This window comes from Gorilla gorilla, chromosome 19 (assembly GCF_029281585.2).
Source record: "Gorilla gorilla gorilla isolate KB3781 chromosome 19, NHGRI_mGorGor1-v2.1_pri, whole genome shotgun sequence".
NCBI lineage: Eukaryota > Metazoa > Chordata > Mammalia > Primates > Hominidae > Gorilla > Gorilla gorilla.
This window is the reverse complement of record NC_073243.2, coordinates 25,668,133-25,686,853: the sequence shown is the minus strand read 5'-3', so window position 1 is coordinate 25,686,853 and position 18,721 is coordinate 25,668,133. Positions and strand designations below refer to the sequence as shown.

General features: G+C 39.6%; 1 protein-coding gene and 1 long non-coding RNA gene across 5 annotated transcripts in view; one reads left to right on the top strand and one right to left on the bottom strand.

Moving 5' to 3' along the window:
- MYH8 (myosin heavy chain 8) overlaps positions 1 to 17,952 on the top strand; it is a 31,671-nt gene extending 13,719 nt beyond the window's left edge. For 2 of the 3 annotated variants that reach the window (XM_063700630.1, XM_063700629.1), the window contains exons 16-38: positions 1,282 to 1,369; positions 1,454 to 1,571; positions 1,864 to 1,987; positions 2,084 to 2,220; positions 3,682 to 3,937; positions 6,483 to 6,725; positions 6,817 to 6,993; positions 7,078 to 7,223; positions 7,310 to 7,400; positions 7,491 to 7,880; positions 8,602 to 8,728; positions 9,396 to 9,514; positions 9,642 to 9,838; positions 11,299 to 11,482; positions 11,567 to 11,732; positions 11,831 to 11,955; positions 12,844 to 13,152; positions 13,833 to 14,036; positions 15,064 to 15,189; positions 15,273 to 15,443; positions 15,628 to 15,732; positions 16,297 to 16,392; positions 17,671 to 17,844. In XM_063700630.1, coding sequence (XP_063556700.1) covers positions 1,282 to 1,369; positions 1,454 to 1,571; positions 1,864 to 1,987; positions 2,084 to 2,220; positions 3,682 to 3,937; positions 6,483 to 6,725; positions 6,817 to 6,993; positions 7,078 to 7,223; positions 7,310 to 7,400; positions 7,491 to 7,880; positions 8,602 to 8,728; positions 9,396 to 9,514; positions 9,642 to 9,838; positions 11,299 to 11,482; positions 11,567 to 11,732; positions 11,831 to 11,955; positions 12,844 to 13,152; positions 13,833 to 14,036; positions 15,064 to 15,189; positions 15,273 to 15,443; positions 15,628 to 15,732; positions 16,297 to 16,392; positions 17,671 to 17,820 — 3,849 coding nt within the window. In that variant the 3' untranslated portion in view covers positions 17,821 to 17,844. Of the gene's footprint in view, positions 1 to 1,281; positions 1,370 to 1,453; positions 1,572 to 1,863; positions 1,988 to 2,083; positions 2,221 to 3,681; positions 3,938 to 6,482; positions 6,726 to 6,816; positions 6,994 to 7,077; positions 7,224 to 7,309; positions 7,401 to 7,490; positions 7,881 to 8,601; positions 8,729 to 9,395; positions 9,515 to 9,641; positions 9,839 to 11,298; positions 11,483 to 11,566; positions 11,733 to 11,830; positions 11,956 to 12,843; positions 13,153 to 13,832; positions 14,037 to 15,063; positions 15,190 to 15,272; positions 15,444 to 15,627; positions 15,733 to 16,296; positions 16,393 to 17,670 lie in introns of all 3 variants that reach the window. The other variant, XM_019013364.4, reaches the window with a different exon arrangement.
- Positions 1 to 18,721, bottom strand: part of LOC129527856 (uncharacterized) — a 114,465-nt gene that overhangs the window by 89,314 nt on the left and 6,430 nt on the right. For both annotated transcript variants that reach the window (XR_008672956.2, XR_008672957.2), the window contains exon 2: positions 1,984 to 2,113. This is a non-coding gene — a long non-coding RNA (uncharacterized lncRNA). The remainder of the gene's footprint in view (positions 1 to 1,983; positions 2,114 to 18,721) is intronic.

Here is an 18,721-nt window from a genome sequence, read left to right as displayed (position 1 = left end):
GAAAACAAATCTGCCTTCTTGGCCGGGCGCAGTGGCTCACACCTGTAATCCCAGCACTTTGGGAGGCTGAGGCAGGCAGATCACGAGGTCAGGAATTCAACACCAGCCTGGCCAATATGGTGAAACCCCATCTTTACTAAGAATATAAAAATTAGCCGGGCGTAGTGGTGCACGCCTATAGTCCCAGCTACTCGGGAGGCTGAGGCAGAAGATTCGCTTGCACCCAGGAGGTAGAGGTTGCAGTGGACCGAGATTGCACCACTGTACTCCAGCCTGGGCAACAGAGCGAGATTCTGTCAAAAAAAAAAAAAAAATCTGCCTTCTTAAGAGTATATCTAGTCTCAGGTACCCAACACCCACCAACCCAAGGTTATATAGTTTCATAATTTTATTATTTTTTATTTTTTTATTTTTTTTTTCGAGACAGAGTCTTGCTCTGTCACCCAGGCTGTAGTGCAGTGACACAATCTCAGCTCACTGCAAACTCCGCCTCCTGGGTTCAGGTAATTCTCCTGCCTCAGCCTCCCGAGTAGCTGGTATTACAGGCGCCCGTCACCAGACCTGGCTAATTTTTGTATTTTTAGTAGAGATGGGGTTTCACTACGTTGCCCAGGCTGGTCTCGAACTCCTGACCTCATGATCCGCCCGCTTCGGCCTCCCAAGGTGCTGGGATTACAGGCGTGAGCCACCATGCCTGGCCAGTTTCACAATTTTAGACTCTTCAAAAACCAAAAGAAAACAAGAGGTTAAGAGGTCCCAGGAAATATTACACTCAAGGAAGGAAAGGCAAAAGTTAGGACAATTGCTAACTTAGGTTACCACTGTAAACTGCTACTGTGAAAATTATTAGCACTGAGAGAGATGAAAGAGACCTCACAAACAATCTCAACTATTCTCAGATAATGCCCAGAGAAACAAAATGGATTTTATACAGTCAGGCAGTTCATCAGTGGCATAGCAAAGCCATCATGTTTTGTCTTGTGATTCTCGGTTGAGAACCCTTCCTTGTACATCACAAGGTTACTGAATTGCAATTTGTTTATGAGACAGATCCCTGGTGTTACAAAGGAATACCTTGGAGATGTGCATTCCTTCCAAGCACTTTGGCCTTTTTGTTATTTGGCAGGCTAGAACTCTTGAGACCCTCAAAATACAGAGCAATTGAAGCCTCACAGATGCATGCCTAGTAGTTAAAGGACTGTCTAGGTTCATTCCATATAATTACAAAAAACAACCTGAAATAGAACTTTTTCATCAAGTCCTTTCTGTCTGGTTTTCTAGGAAAATTTAAATAAATTGATGACGAATCTGAGGAGCACACACCCTCACTTCGTACGGTGTATCATTCCCAATGAAACCAAAACTCCTGGTAAGACACAGAGAGTGAAATAATCAAACAGGCACAGGTTTGAAAGTTAAATGCCCACTAATAAGTACTGTTCTATATTTTTAGGGGCAATGGAACATGAACTTGTGTTGCACCAGCTGAGGTGTAATGGTGTGCTGGAAGGCATCCGCATCTGTAGGAAAGGATTCCCAAGCAGAATCTTATATGGCGATTTCAAACAAAGGTCAGTCTTCTTTGTTGTATTTCATTAACACTGTGAATTAGTATATATTAAAAAATTAAGAAGTTGAATAATATAGTCTTGTGGTGGTAGGATAATACAACAGGTTAGAAGGATAACAGGAAGCAGGCATGCAACAGAAAATCATATTGTTTTACTATCTGTCCTTAAACGGCAGTTGGATTTTCTACTTTTATTTCTACTCTCAGATGTTTGTTGATATTTCTTTTTGGTGTCATTTTGTTGGCATGTGGTCACATTTTCCTAACCATTCTTTCTTTCTTTAACTGAGCAGATACAAGGTTTTAAATGCAAGTGCTATTCCAGAGGGACAGTTCATTGACAGCAAGAAGGCTTCTGAGAAACTTCTTGCATCTATAGATATTGATCATACTCAATATAAATTTGGACATACCAAGGTATATCGTTATTTATTTACACCTGATCCAAGTACCTTCTGCCATTTCTGCGTCTCCTGCAGTATGGAGATGATTTGTGACTCTCTCTTTCTCCAGGTTTTCTTCAAAGCTGGACTTCTGGGTCTTCTGGAAGAAATGAGAGATGAAAAATTAGCCCAAATTATAACAAGAACACAAGCTGTCTGTAGGGGATTCCTAATGAGGGTAGAATATCAGAAGATGTTGCAAAGGAGGTAACAATCATTCAGAATATCAGAATTATAAGGTCCCTTAAGGACTATCAATCAGTCTTCTTCACTCATTAATTCTTTCATTTGGTGGCTAATAGTTCCTCTCACCCAATTCAGAACTCACTCCTACAACACAGCAGCCTTTGCTTCAGCTCTCACACTTGGATTCCTTTCAAAACTTCTCTCCTACCTCCAGCCATCTCACATACAGCCACAGGAATAGTTTGCAGTAAGCAGTATTTTCATCAAGCCAGTTGCTTGCTTGCCTGTCAAGGCCCTCTCTATTCCCCACCTCATCTATCATTTCCAAGCACATAGCCTTTTCCAGCCAGGCTAAACAATTTGCTTATCTACTAATCTCTCATTTGCTTATCTTCTTATCTCATCTCTCCCCTCATCCTAATTTATCTATTTACCAATTTAAAACTTTAATTTCCCCTTTCTGTAACTAATCTCACCCAGTTTATCTACCCAACACTACTGCATTCCCTTTACTTACACACACACTGTGCATTCATTTTTCTTATCTGTAATCATTTAGGCCTGCACTGGAAGTGTTCCTGAGTCTTTCCCACGTGTGAACGTTATGGTTTGTGTCAAGGTATCTGCTTTCACAGAGTTACAAGTCTTAAAAACTGGACCTATAGAGATAGAATTTCCATTTTAACAAGCTTGAAGAAACATACACATTGCTACAAGTAGTCAAACCTAGCCAGTCTATGGCTATAGTTTGCAGTAGGGGTAACTTTTATTACTATTTTTCACTTTATTTCAATAAAATAAATTTTAGAGCTCAACAGATGCTGAATGCCTCGCAAATATTAACAATCCAATTAATCAGTTAAGACTGAGGCACTTGAAAGAATTTGAGATAAGCCAGTGTATTATCTGAAGAAGCTAGCAAAAAAAGTTTATAGAGTGGATAATTCAGTGTTGTTCAAAATAAGAGGAGCAACTTCAAGGAAGAGATGACAAATCATTCGCTCAGTTTAGGTGGGCCATTCAGAAGGCAACCTATGTCATTTCACAGTTCTCATCCATATGCCCACAGACAGGCAGCACAATCAACATGCAATCGCCATGCCCACCCTCAAATCACTAATACTGCCATATGTCAAATAGTATGTGCTGATCATACATTCAAAATATTCACCCTTAAAGTCACTCTCTTTGCTAGTTTGATAGGGATTGAGAACACAGAAGATGTGCTCAATATGAACAGTACTCATATTAGCAAAGTGGTTATACTGAGGGCTACTGACCATGAGTGTGAGCGCGAGAATGTGTGTACACGTGTATGTGTGTGTGTGTGTGTGTGTGTGTAAAGCCTGCATATAATATATAGAGAATGTGACATATTTATTTGTGAGGGGCATTCATTAAAAGGGAAATTTGTGTGTGATAAGTAACAATAACATTGGCTCTGATGGATCAGTCTACACTGATATTTTCACGTCATCGCAGAGAAGCACTTTTCTGCATCCAGTATAATGTCCGTGCCTTCATGAACGTCAAGCACTGGCCCTGGATGAAACTCTTTTTCAAGATTAAGCCCCTCCTCAAGAGTGCAGAGACCGAGAAAGAGATGGCCACCATGAAGGAAGAATTCCAGAAAACCAAAGATGAACTTGCCAAGTCAGAGGCAAAAAGGAAGGAGCTAGAGGAAAAAATGGTCACTCTCTTAAAAGAGAAAAATGACCTGCAACTCCAGGTTCAATCTGTGAGTACTCCATATTCTGAATGCACCATGTTACTGAAGCTTTTTTGAAACACACATATACTTTGGATTTACAAATGATCTCTACTTGAAAAAAAATCTCAAGTTGCTGTTTTTAATACCTCATTTATCTTTTAATATTCTATGGGGAAGAAAAGGCACAATTATGTCCAAGTTACAATGGGAAAAGGAAAGACTGAAGAATTTGTTTAAATAATATCACAAAATTTAACAGCCATGAAGGAAGTAGCTTAAAGCCAATCCCCCAAGTCTCAGTCAAATATTTTACCCCTTTGCCTGGGCTACTTTAGCCCAGCATTAAAAGTATACCCCTATTTTCTAAATGCAAGTCTATGAGATTGTATTTAAATTCAAACTTCTTTATTTCTGTTTCTCCTTTCCCCAACCCCCAAGATTTAGTTCAATAAATCTATCTGTATTTAATGGAACTGAACTACCAGCATGTCAGGCAGAGCAATGTGTCCTCCTGATTCTTCCTCTGATACAAATCTCTAGTTCTTAGGGTCTGTTTATTGGTGCAGGAAGGAGGGGCAGTTGGGGTGGGGAGTAGGTTTGGCATGAGCACTGTGGTCAAAGGTAACCTCCCATTTCCTTGGTTGAACAAACCTAACAATATCATAAACTAACCTGTGAAAAGGATAGTTTTCCCACTTTTTTTTCAGCAACTTTCAATTTTTCCTTCTGATACCTTCATTTATATGAAGGTTACATTTTTCCAAAAGCACAGGACCATGGCCTCTCTATCTTACCATCTTTTCACAGTTATCATTAGTCAGTGAGTAAATATGTATTGAGTGTATCACTATTAAAAATAAATATATTAAGCAGTAAAGCTCAAAAAAAGAAAAAAGAAAAGAATCCCCCAATAAGTTCCCATTATATTCCATTTAAACGTTTTTTAAACTCAAGAACAAAACAAACACTGGAAAGTTAAAAAATATTCCCCAGGCCAAGGTAACCTAATAAATTAGACTGGATTGATTTTTATTTCAATCCTTTCATTAGTCACTTATAAAAACTTTATTGAGCTATACAGTTTCTGAGAATTACATTTTCTCATATATTCTAAAATTCATTTTGATAATTATGGGGGGAGAGGACAGGGCCACAGATGGAATGGACAAGGCAAATGTGGCATAACTTAGCAACTGGTAAATCTAGGTTCATAACATATCACTGTTCATTCTATTTTTTTTTCCTAACTTGACATATGGGTTTGAACATTTTCAAAATTTCAGGGGCTCAACATAGACTTTCCACATTAACCAGATTTAGGAGGGAATGGGAAAACAAAAGCAAACAAAAACACAAAAGCAGAAAGGGCTAAGAACAGTTCATCAATCTTTCCTTAACTAGAACTGTCCTGGGCATGAGAACCTCTAGCCTAGTCAATGGTACAACTCTCTGAAAATTATGTTGCAGTTTAGGCCTATTGCCCATGTTGTGTATAAAAATAAAACAATGAAACCACAAAACTTAAAGAACATTTTTGTTACACTGGGGAAATCTGAATATAGACTGTATATTAGATAATATTATTGTATCAGTGATTAATATTTTCATTTGTAATAACAGTATTGTAGTTATATAGGAGAATGTTCATGTTCTTAGGAGAGAAATGCTAAAATATGATATCTGCCATTTACTTTCAAATGATTTAGGAGAGTGTGTGTGTGTGTGCGCACACATGTGCATATATATGTGTCTATGTGTGTGTTTAGAGAGAGAAAAAACAGTAAAATGTTAAAAATATGAGGATTTAGGTAAATGGTATATGGCAATTTATTGTATTATTCATACAGCTATTCGGTAAGTTTAACAGTTTTCAAAATAAAAGTTGGGGTAAAAGTTCCAAAAAATAAAATTCACCTTAAGACTAATCTGTAATTCTTTAAATGGAAATGTAAATTTTGAACAATTATAGCACTGTATGAACTACCAGGAAGGTTTTAGTGTATTAAAAAATACTACATGGAAATGTATTTAAATTATTTTTCTTCTTTTTCTTTCTTCAATACAGCCTAGCAATTATTGGTTTGAGGGGGACAGGGAATGATCAAAACCAAAACTAACCAATTTAACTAAATCAAAATCTTTAAATATTACAGCTGAAAAGCTCTTGGCAATCATTTATTCCAACCCATATATATATATATACACAAAATTGAGAATAAAAGGAATAAAGCAATTTGCCCAAAGTCATACATATGCAAACAATATTGGGACAAGAACCCAGGCTTCCTTTTGCCCGATTTAGAGGTCTTTCCACTCTTCTACAAATTATTTTTTAAATAATCAATAGCTCCAATCCAATAGCTTTGCAAACTAGTTTGCTTCTAAAGCTATAGTCTCACTTCCAATAAGCTTCATTTCTCCAGACCATGTAATAATGTTCGATTAAATTAAATTTATATTCATACTGAAAAATTCAACAGAATTCAATAAAACACTATTATTTTTGCGCAAAAAAACACCAAGTTTCAAAATAAGTAACAGACTCTAAGTATCTGAATGAATCTCTCCATAGGAAGCAGATAGCTTGGCTGATGCAGAGGAAAGGTGTGAGCAACTGATTAAAAACAAAATCCAACTTGAGGCCAAAATCAAAGAGGTGACTGAAAGAGCTGAGGAGGAGGAAGAGATCAATGCTGAGCTGACAGCCAAGAAGAGAAAACTGGAGGATGAATGTTCAGAACTCAAGAAAGACATTGATGACCTTGAGCTGACACTGGCCAAGGTTGAGAAGGAGAAACATGCCACGGAGAACAAGGTATCAGTCATATTTTACAATACTGTATAGAGGTTCTGCCACCAACTAAATTGCTTTATAGGAGAAATAATCTCTTTCTTAACCTTTGTAGGTGAAAAATCTTACAGAAGAGATGGCAGGCCTGGATGAAACCATTGCAAAACTGTCCAAGGAGAAGAAGGCTCTCCAAGAGACCCACCAGCGGACCCTGGATGACCTGCAGGCAGAGGAGGACAAAGTAAACATCCTGACCAAAGCTAAAACCAAGCTAGAACAGCAAGTGGATGATGTAAGCACATTTTAAATATCCCTTTGAAAGATTTTTTTAAAAAATATATACTTTCAATTTTTACCATATTTACTTTCTTATTAGCTTGAAGGGTCTCTGGAACAAGAAAAGAAGCTTCGAATGGATCTAGAAAGAGCAAAGCGGAAACTGGAGGGTGACCTCAAATTGGCCCAAGAATCCACAATGGATATGGAAAATGACAAACAGCAACTTGATGAAAAGCTTGAAAAGTAGGAGCCTTTTAGAAAAAAACTTCTATGTGATATCATCTTTCAATTCACATGAGTATTAATACGTCTTGCTCTTCTGTCTAAAGGAAAGAATTTGAAATTAGCAATTTGATAAGCAAAATTGAAGATGAGCAAGCTGTAGAAATTCAACTACAGAAGAAGATCAAAGAGTTGCAGGTGAGTCATCTCACCTCTATTTTTTCTGCACACCAAAAAAAACACTGAAGTTGAGATGAGTTTATGTTTATGTGCTTCTTTCGTTCCCAGGCCCGCATTGAGGAGCTGGGGGAAGAAATCGAGGCAGAGAGGGCGTCCCGAGCCAAAGCGGAGAAGCAGCGCTCTGACCTCTCCCGGGAACTGGAGGAGATCAGCGAGAGGCTGGAAGAAGCCGGTGGGGCAACTTCTGCTCAGGTGGAATTGAACAAGAAGCGGGAGGCTGAGTTTCAGAAACTGCGCAGGGACCTGGAGGAGGCCACCCTGCAGCATGAAGCTATGGTGGCTGCTCTTCGGAAGAAGCACGCAGACAGTATGGCTGAGCTTGGGGAGCAGATTGACAACCTGCAGCGGGTCAAACAGAAGCTGGAGAAGGAGAAGAGTGAGCTGAAGATGGAGACTGATGACCTCAGCAGTAACGCAGAGGCCATTTCCAAAGCCAAGGTACCCAATACTGTCTCTAAATGAAGGTAATCATCTGTAAGAACACCCATTATTCTCTATCACTAAACATTGTTTGCAGGCATTTTACAGCACTACTCAAATATTTTCTAACCAAATATATCCCATTCTATGGTATTTTTTAAAATGCTGGTTATGATCTATTAAGATGATTTTTTTTTTGGAGCAGGGGGATGGAGTCTCACTCTGTCGCCCAGGCTGAAGTGCAGTGGCGCGATCTCGGCTCACTGCAAGCTCCGCCTCCCGGGTTCACACCACTCTCCTGCCTCAGCCTCCCCAGTAGCTGGGACTACAGGCGCCCGCCAGCACGCCTGGCTAATTTTTTGTATTTTTAGTAGAGACGGGGTTTCACCGTGTTAGCCAGGATGGTCTCGATCTCCTAACCTCATGATCCGCCCGCCTCGGCCTCCCAAAGTGCTGGGATTACAGGCATGAGCCACCGCTCCCGGCCTATTAAGATGATTTCAAAATCCACTTTAAGCAAGCGTCAATATCATTGGAATAAATGGTCTCCAACAATGACCAGTTTAGGCACACTATGCACTCGCCATGCCTAAATTCTTGCATGTTCCACAGAGTTGATGTCCTAACTTTCTACTCACACTTGACATGAATTTATTTACTCTACAAATATTTTAAGAATCAAGTTTTAACCTTTTTATTGCATTCAATGTCTCATCTTTCATTGCTACATATCCTGTAGGGAAACCTTGAAAAGATGTGCCGCTCTCTAGAAGATCAAGTGAGTGAGCTTAAGACCAAGGAAGAGGAGCAGCAGCGGCTGATCAATGACCTCACAGCACAGAGAGCGCGCCTGCAGACAGAAGCGGGTAAAGACATCTTCTCTGGGTCCCAACACCATGGACTAAATAAAATGGATTCTAGGGGTTCTAATAAATAGCAATATTCCCACTTTAGAGAAAGATAAACAAATGATCAGAGTTTGCTAAGAAGGTCAAAAAGGAAAGAAGTCAAGACTGAGCAGACAAGTTTACTTACAACACTTCTATGGCAATGCTGCTTTTAAATCTCCGGTTCTAACCAGTGCTAAAAAAAATACTTAGAAGCAGATGAAGTGTAGATTAAACACATCACACACAAACAGACACACACACACACACACACAGGTTGAGTATCCCTAATCTGAAAATCAAAAATCTGAAATGCTCCAAAATTCAAAACTGAGGGCTGACATGATGTCAGTCCTTTGGACCATGTCCAAAGGAAATGGTCACTGCAGCATTTCAGATTTTAGATTTTCGGATTAGGGATGCTGAACTGGCAAGTGTAATGCAAATATTCTAAAATCAAACAAAAATCTGAAATCTGAAACACTTCTGGTCCCAAGCATTTCACGTAAGGTATATACAACTTGTATATATATATATATACACACACACATATATACATATATATACACACACACATATATAAATGTAAAAGGTTTAGGCTTATTTTTATGCCAGTAAAAAATTCACTTATGTCTATTATTCCTAGGTGAATATTCTCGACAATTAGATGAGAAAGATGCTTTAGTCTCTCAGCTTTCAAGGAGCAAGCAAGCATCTACTCAGCAGATTGAAGAGCTGAAACATCAACTAGAGGAAGAAACTAAAGTGAGTTTTGCCAAGGATTTTTTTGACTAACCAAATCTAAACCTGCCCAGTTAGGCTCTACTTGGGATGTGTAAGTTAAATATCACTTAATACATGAATTTATGTCACTGAACTGCTACTTCTGCAGGCCAAGAACGCCCTGGCGCACGCCCTGCAGTCCTCCCGCCATGACTGCGACCTGCTGCGGGAACAGTATGAGGAAGAGCAGGAAGGCAAAGCTGAGCTGCAGAGGGCGCTGTCCAAGGCCAACAGTGAGGTTGCCCAGTGGAGAACCAAATACGAGACGGACGCCATCCAGCGCACAGAGGAGCTGGAGGAGGCCAAGTATGTGCTGTGAACTCTAGAAGAGGAACTCCCAGAAGCAGCTGTGATATTTATGATGATGATAACATAACAATAGCAAAAGCTAACATTTATTGAGTGCATACTGTGTCAAGTATTATATATATATAATGTATGCATGTATATCAGCTTATTTACCTTCATAACAATATTATATTGGTATCATTATTCTAATCCCCATTTTACAGATGAGGAAGTTGAGGCTATAAGTTGTTAACCAACTAACCCAAAGGTATCTGCTTAATAAATGATACAGCTGGGTTTGGAGCCTGTCATTCTGATTCTACAGCCCACCTTCTTAAGCACTGAGTAGAAGACATACCTCTTAAAACTCACGTTGGAGGCCACCAAACCATACATAATGTTTAGGGTTGGCCTAAATAAAGTGAAGCCTTAGTCTGCATATGGACAAACGGAGACCTTCAAGTAGATCTCCCTGGGCATCAAGCCAAAGGTTTTTCACTACCATAAGGATGTGTACTTGGCACACAACTGAAAATGAACTGAGAATGTAGAGAATTCAGGAGGGAAAAAAACCTGCCTTTGTTTAAACTGCATGAATTGTCCTGATTTATGTATCAGTTTCTTTCCCAGGAGAGACTGTCCAACTATAACGATTAGAAGAAACTGGCTATTCTCTAGGAAAAAAACACATAAAATGGAATGGAAAGTCTGAGAAAGCAAATGAATATGTTCAGTATATTTCTGGCCAGTAAAATATCTAGTTAACCTCAAATCCATATTGGAGTGAGAATGGATATATAAGTCAAACAACAAGATTGTCCCGGCTAATAATTTTCCACAGTCATACTCAATCAGAAGTCTTGAAAATCCTGAGTTACTTAGGTAGTAAGGCGCATACAATGGCAGCACTAACAGCAGCCTCTTAGAATTCTATAATATTCCAAGGACTTGTTTCCAACTCTTCGCCACTTTGGATCTTTCCATACAGTTTACCAATCTAGAAAGTAGTTCTGGCTGCCACCGTTTTGAAAATCATATGCCATTTGCCAATATAGAAACAGGACCATGGCCAGGCACAGTGGCTCACACCTGTAATCCCAGCACTTTGGGAGGCCAAGGCGGGCGGATCACCTGAGGTCAGGAGTTCAAGACCAGCTTGGCCAACATATGGTGAAACCCTGTCTCTATTTAAAAAAAAAAATATATATATATATACAAAAATTAGCTGGGCATGGTGGTGCACATCTGTAATCCCAGCTACTTGGGAAACTGAGGCAGGAGAATCGCTTGAACCCGGGAGGTCGCAGTGACCGAGATTGCACCACTGCACTCCAGCATGGGCGACAGAGCGAGACTCCGTCTCTCAAAAAAAGAAACAAAAGAAAAGAAAAGAAACAGGACTGTGAAAAGGGACCAAGGAGGTTATCACTTTGCTTCTGGTCTTGGCCATTCTCCTGACTGCCTGGCTAACTTTTCAGGAAGAAGTTGGCCCAGCGCCTGCAAGAAGCTGAGGAACATGTAGAAGCTGTGAACGCCAAATGTGCTTCCCTTGAGAAGACGAAGCAGCGGCTCCAGAATGAAGTTGAAGACCTCATGCTTGATGTGGAAAGGTCTAATGCAGCCTGTGCAGCTCTTGATAAGAAGCAAAGGAACTTTGACAAGGTGGCCCAGACTGCTTAAACTTTAAGAGTGTTTTACTTGGTCTTCCTTTCTCCTTGGATCAACTCATGATTTATTGCTTTTCAGGTCCTATCAGAATGGAAGCAGAAGTATGAGGAAACTCAGGCTGAACTTGAGGCCTCCCAGAAGGAGTCACGTTCTCTTAGCACTGAGCTGTTCAAGGTGAAGAATGTCTATGAGGAATCCCTGGATCAACTCGAAACGCTAAGAAGAGAAAATAAGAACTTGCAACGTGAGTCCTCACAGTCCTCCCTACTCCATATATCCCTGGGAGGACCTTTCCATGTTGCCATCTTTCTGACCATTTCTCTCCTGTCTGTTCAACCACAGAGGAGATTTCTGACCTCACTGAGCAGATTGCAGAGGGAGGAAAGCAAATTCATGAATTGGAGAAAATAAAGAAGCAAGTAGAACAAGAGAAATGTGAAATTCAGGCTGCTTTAGAGGAAGCAGAGGTACATATTACCTTGTATTATGTTATGGAAAAACAAAGACAAACATCAGTTTAAAAAAAGTGGGGCTAGTGATAATTTAAACTCACAGGATCTTTATGAAGGACAACTTGGCAATAGTTATCAAAATCCTTAAAAATGTAAATACTCTGACCTATCAATTCTATTTCTAAGATTTTATCACCCAAAAGATGTCAAATGGAGTAAAGCTTTAAGGCAAAAATGTCCAATCTAAGAACAAAAGTAAGCAAATCACAGAACAGTCATGTGATGAAATTTTATATAGCCATGAAATATGATTATTTTGGAAAAATATTTTACGGTAGACAGTAATTTTAAAGACACAAATTTGCATATACAATATAATTTTGATTATGTAAAAATATATAGAAGTAGGAAAAAAGACTAGAAAAAATACACCATATTAAAATGTTTATCTCTTTACTGGGGGAACAACAGCTAGGTTTTCTTTTGTTTTTATGTATTGCCTCCACATTATACAATGAACATTTATTATGTAATCGGAAAAAAAATTAACATTTTAAAACTGATAGTTTCTAGTTCAGGGGCTAGTATATCACACAAGAACATTTTAATTTCTAAAACAGATTGACAATTTATATTTACTATACATGAATTTAATTATATAATTTTATTAGTATTAATATGAACAATATTTGTATAGCACAATGCACCTTTATTGCAGAGCTGCCCTATATAATCTGTCACTAAATAAACAAAATAATGATTTACCTAGAAGATTCGCAGAACTACTGTATTATACTTTGTAAAATTAGACAAACTGATATTGACAAGAGTTTGGCTCACGAGGGAATATACTCCAAATACTCAGGTTCTTCTCCATTATTAATTGATCACTGTTTTGTTAAGGCATCTCTTGAACATGAAGAAGGAAAGATTCTGCGTATCCAGCTTGAGTTAAACCAAGTCAAGTCTGAAGTTGATAGAAAAATCGCAGAAAAGGATGAGGAAATTGACCAGCTGAAGAGAAACCACACTAGAGTCGTGGAGACAATGCAGAGCACGCTGGATGCAGAGATTAGAAGCAGAAATGATGCTCTGAGAGTCAAGAAGAAAATGGAAGGAGATCTGAATGAAATGGAAATCCAGCTGAACCATGCCAATCGCTTAGCTGCAGAGAGTTTAAGGAACTACAGGAACACCCAAGGAATCCTGAAGGTAAACAGGTCCACATTCGCCTCCCAGATGAAGCAGGGAAAGTACCTGTCTTCCATTTCCCAAACACCTTGTTAAACGATCCTTTTTTTCTCTTAACAAATTATACAGCTGACCGCACAAAGGTAACTGAATTAAATACACATAGAACGTATTATTTTTAAGAAAATGTTATGTAGAAGAACAAACAGATGCCTAGGCATTACAGTATGATATGAAAGAAAGTGAACAGACTTGGGCACCAGACAGGCCTGAGGTTGAGTCTTAGTTTTGTCATTTACTAGCTGCCTGATTTTAAGCAAATTACTTAACCTCTCAGAACCTCTGTTCCTTCTTCAAAATAAGAATGAAACTACCCACCTCACTGAGTTACTGTGAAGATCAAATGAAATAACAGATGTCAAGTCCTGATAGAGCATATGGAAACTGCTCCACAAATGACAGACATTAGTGACTCACACATGACACAGTAACCAGTTAATGGTAGAAATAGAACAAGAATCTATGTCTCCTGATAATTCTCTCTCACCCTAAGCAAATGACCTAACCATAATCAGATGCATTCAAATGACAGGCATATGTCATCTTCTGTTCCTGTCACCAGTACAATCTCCCAGTTCATCTCCTGGGATCTTCAAATCCTCTTCAGAACACTTAAGGCCTTTCTGTTTTTCACTTATTAGGAAACCCAGCTCCACCTGGATGATGCTCTCCGGGGCCAGGAGGACCTCAAGGAACAGCTGGCAATTGTGGAGCGCAGAGCCAACCTGCTGCAGGCTGAGATCGAGGAGCTGCGGGCCACTCTGGAACAGACAGAGAGAAGCAGGAAAATCGCAGAACAGGAGCTCCTGGATGCCAGTGAGCGTGTCCAGCTCCTCCACACCCAGGTGAGACCCTCACATCAAACAAATGCTGGTGTACTGGTAGCTGATGCATTCGAATTATAACATGAAAGTACTCAATTTGTATAAATATGTGTATGTAAACATGGATGGGGGATATGCTCAAAAATACTCATTGCTATTATCTTAGGGTAATTGGTGGATTATGGGTGATTTTTTTTTTGTTTTTTTGGTGTGTGTTCCTGTTTCTTTCTTGGGGTTTCTACCCCTCACCAAAAAAAAAAAAAAAAAGCTATTACTTTTTTATTTAAAAATAAGATTTGGCTATTTAGATTATTTTGGAAACCATGAGGTAGAATACTATTGAGTAAAGATACCTGTTGCCTCCAAAATCTGAAAATGTTCCATGCAGTGTTTCTCATTGGTAGCACTTAAGCATTTAGCACTGCTGTGTTCACTGTCCCCATGCCTTACAGCTCATTTAGCATTCCTAACCTGCCCAGGCATTAAATGCAGTAGCACCCCCTAGTCATTTTGACAACCAAAAATATCTGCCCCTAAACATTTTCAAATACCTGTTGAGACGATATTGCTTCTCTCTAGAAACACTGAGTTGAAATCTTAAGAACATGTTTTCATAAGACAAATTCAGTGCTCTCCGACAGAACAAATCATAAAAATTCAGAGAGAATAGATTCTTTCAAAGCAAGAAACTCTCAGTGCCTGCCACTCACAAAACGAATCTATTCTTTTCTATTTCCAACCTTCCAGAGAGAGAATAACTAGTGATGTCTGACTGAAATATAATTAAAAGAACAATTAACTAATGTGTGCCAATAAAGGCATTCTCAAACCTCAGAAGTCCTTATGCATAAATCAGGTGGACACTGGGGAAGTTGGGGGAAAGGAGTTCCTACCTGGCAAATAATTAACATTTTCCACTGAACAAATAATTAAAGTTTAGTGAAATGTTGCCAGCAGATCCCCTGCACGAACCAACAAGTAAGACACTTGTAAAATCCCAAGAGGGCAAACTGCAAATTTTGTAAATTTCCACGACTACTTTTAACAGAATACCAGTCTCATTAACACCAAGAAGAAATTAGAAAATGACGTTTCCCAACTCCAAAGTGAAGTGGAAGAAGTAATCCAAGAATCACGCAATGCAGAAGAGAAAGCCAAGAAGGCCATCACTGATGTAAGATGAACATTTGGCCTACTGACACGTATGCACCTGCTATCATCAAGTTTCATTACTTTCTTAATTTATTTCCTAAATAGGCTGCCATGATGGCTGAGGAGCTGAAGAAGGAACAGGACACCAGCGCCCACCTGGAGCGGATGAAGAAGAACCTGGAGCAGACGGTGAAGGACCTGCAGCATCGTCTAGATGAGGCCGAGCAGCTGGCGCTGAAGGGTGGGAAGAAGCAGATCCAGAAACTGGAGGCCAGGGTGGGTGTCTCAATCTCTCTAAATCTGGGAAGGGAAAAAGGGCACTCTCTCTACCCTTCTCTCTTCCTACACAAGACTCCCATCCTGTCCTGGGGCTGGGAACACCCACCCCATGCCTTCAGTAGGTCTTGGGCTAATTAATATCCCCCAAGACTGACTGCGTAAGTATTTTTCTTGGCTGCAGGTACGTGAGCTTGAAGGAGAGGTTGAAAATGAACAGAAACGTAATGCAGAGGCTGTTAAAGGTTTACGGAAACATGAGCGACGAGTAAAAGAACTCACCTACCAGGTAAAGGGAATAGCCTTCCAGAATATCCACCCTTCCTGCCCAGAAGGAAATTGAAAACCTTATGACTATTTATTTATATGCCACTCACAAACAAATACGCATTAACTTGGTACATGTAAGGAGTAAAGACAGTTGCTTATCACAGACCTATACTAAAACTTAGGGAGGCCTTCAGATTTCTAAAGTTTAGAAAATAGCATGAGAGTAAAGAACACAGATTTTAAAGGCAGATTAACTGGGTATTAGTCCTAGTTTGGCCTCTCTTGCTTCTTGAACTTAACACTCTAAACCTCAGTTTCTTCACCTGTAAAATAGAGATAACAGTGTCTATTTTCCCGGATGGGGAGGTAAGGACTGGAGAAGATGTGTGCAATTCTCTAATACAGTGCCTGCACACTGGAAACATTTACCAAGAGTGCTACTGTTAATTCTATGAAGAAAATCTCAGAGTTGATCAAGTTTACCCCAGGCCCACCTGCCATCATGCCAAATGATTTTATTTTAGTACCCAGAGTAACCTTATCTCTTCGGAATGAATGCAGATTATTTTTTTCAAACTTTCAGACTGAAGAAGATCGCAAGAATGTTCTCAGGCTGCAGGACTTGGTAGATAAATTACAGGCAAAGGTGAAATCATACAAGAGACAAGCTGAGGAGGCTGTAAGTATCTTTAAGCCCTTGAGGAAAGAAGGAAATTTCTTTTGCAGTAGAAAGTGTTTTAAGAGAATGCGTCAATAAGGAAGAAGACAAAGTGAAAATCTACCACTCATTTTAAGAGGGATGATTTTATAAATATGAATTTGTCCCGCCAAATCCAAATTACAGAATAAGACTTCAAAAGATTTATTTATTTATTTATTTTGACACAGAGCCTCGCTGTGTCACCCAGGTTGGAGTGCAGTGGTGTGATCTTGGCTCACTGCAACCTCTGCCTCCCAAGCTCAAGCGATTCTTATGCCTCAGCCTCTCCAGTAGCTGGGACAACAGGCGTGCACCACCACACCTGGCTGGTTTTTGTATTTTTAGTACAGACAGGGCTTCACCGTGTTGGCCAGGCTGGTCTCGAACTCCTGGCCTCAAGTGATCCACCCACCTCAGCCTCCCAAAGTGCTGGGATTACAGGCATGAGCCACCACGCCCAGCCAAGATATTTTTATTATTAAGCAATTTGTAAGGGTTGAGGGGGGCAAGTTCTAAACAGCTCACTTACTTGATAGCTACAAATGATATACAGTAGAAATTCTAATTAATACCATCATAAATATTCCTCTCCCTCTAGACATAGAAAAAATCAAGTTCTCAAAAGCCAAACATCAATCATTTACCCCACCTGACTTCTTCACTCACCACTAGTGTCATCAGTGGGGGCTCTTGCCCCCACGTTTGCTGTAGCTAATATAAGAACATGTTAGAAGATTCTGTACCTATACCCTTCCTGGTTATCCCTCCACTCTTCCAGACACATGTGATAGGTAGGAAGTAAATAGGAAGAAAAGGAAAGAAAAAAGGGAGAGGCATAAATGGCAATGAGTCAATTAACAGAGGAGACTTTCTGTCTAGTCCCATCTTTTCCCTTTCTTTATATACTAGAATCAAAATATATATTAAGTGGTATTTCCCCAATTATAATTTGGCCTTACATTTACTTACTGATGTCTATAAGGGTACATAGGTCTCTTCCTCCTTTCCACACAGAACATAAATCATAAAAGGATGTATGGGCTTTATATGAGGCTGTCTCCTCCACTTCAAAACTCTCCTTTCATTCTTTAAAGTAAAAATTGTAGTTGAAGTTATAAACTCTGTTTAGATTTGAAGTTGGATATGCTAAATAGACCATAAGAAGGAAATACCTGATTTGAGGAACTAATCCTGTCTGGTGATAAGTGCAATGAGAACCACACAGTCTAATTCTCACAATTTTATTTCTATTCTTAGGAGGAACAATCCAATGCTAATCTATCTAAATTCCGCAAACTCCAGCATGAGCTGGAGGAGGCCGAGGAACGGGCTGACATTGCTGAGTCCCAGGTCAACAAATTGCGAGTGAAGAGCCGAGAGGTTCACACAAAAATCAGTGCAGAGTAAACACACCTGCCTGATGCTATCAAGAGGCTGAAGAAAGGCACAAAATGTGCTATTTTTGGTCACTTGCTTTATGACGTTTATTTTCCTGTTAAAGCTGAATAAATAAAAACTACAGTAAATGTATACATTAAACCGGACTTTCATTTTTTCACTTGCAAAGCTATTCATGCTCACAGTTCTCACCTAGCTATTAATATCTTAATATTATATATGGCTTTGCAGAGCATTCAATATTTTATACCTTCAGCACCACCCAACAGTCCCTTTCCCACCTCTTCACCCCCCACCAACATACACACAAATATCTTTTGCTGAGCTTGTTTTTATTATATCTCTCTAGATTGTTACAAATTACTAAGAAAAACACTCCCTGAGGCTGCCCTCTGTATGGGCCCATTCATTTACTCCACAAATGATATTGAGCATCTACTATGTGCATCAATATAATAAATCAATAAATAGTGCCAGCCACTATTTAAGTTTTGTGTGAACAAAATATAGTTTCTGCTCTCTAGAAGCTTATATTCCACAACGAAAGAAAAGCAATAAATCAATTCATAACTATGTAATGAGCCAGATTATAAGTACTAACGGGAAATTAGAAAGTAGGAGGGAAGCATTTACTATTTTTTTTTTTGCGAGACAGAGTCTCACTCAGTCGCCCAGGCTGGAGTGCAGTGGCGCGATCTCGGCTCACTGCAAGCTCCGCCTCCCGGGTTCACGCCATTCTCCTGCCTCGGCCTCCGGAGTAGCTGGGACTACAGGTGCCCGCCACCACGCCCGGCTAATTTTTTGTATTTTTAGTAGAGACGGGGTTTCGCCGTCTCAGCCAGGATGGTCTCGATCTCCTGACCTCGTGATCCACCCGCCTTGGCCTCCCAAAGTGCTGGGATTACAGGCG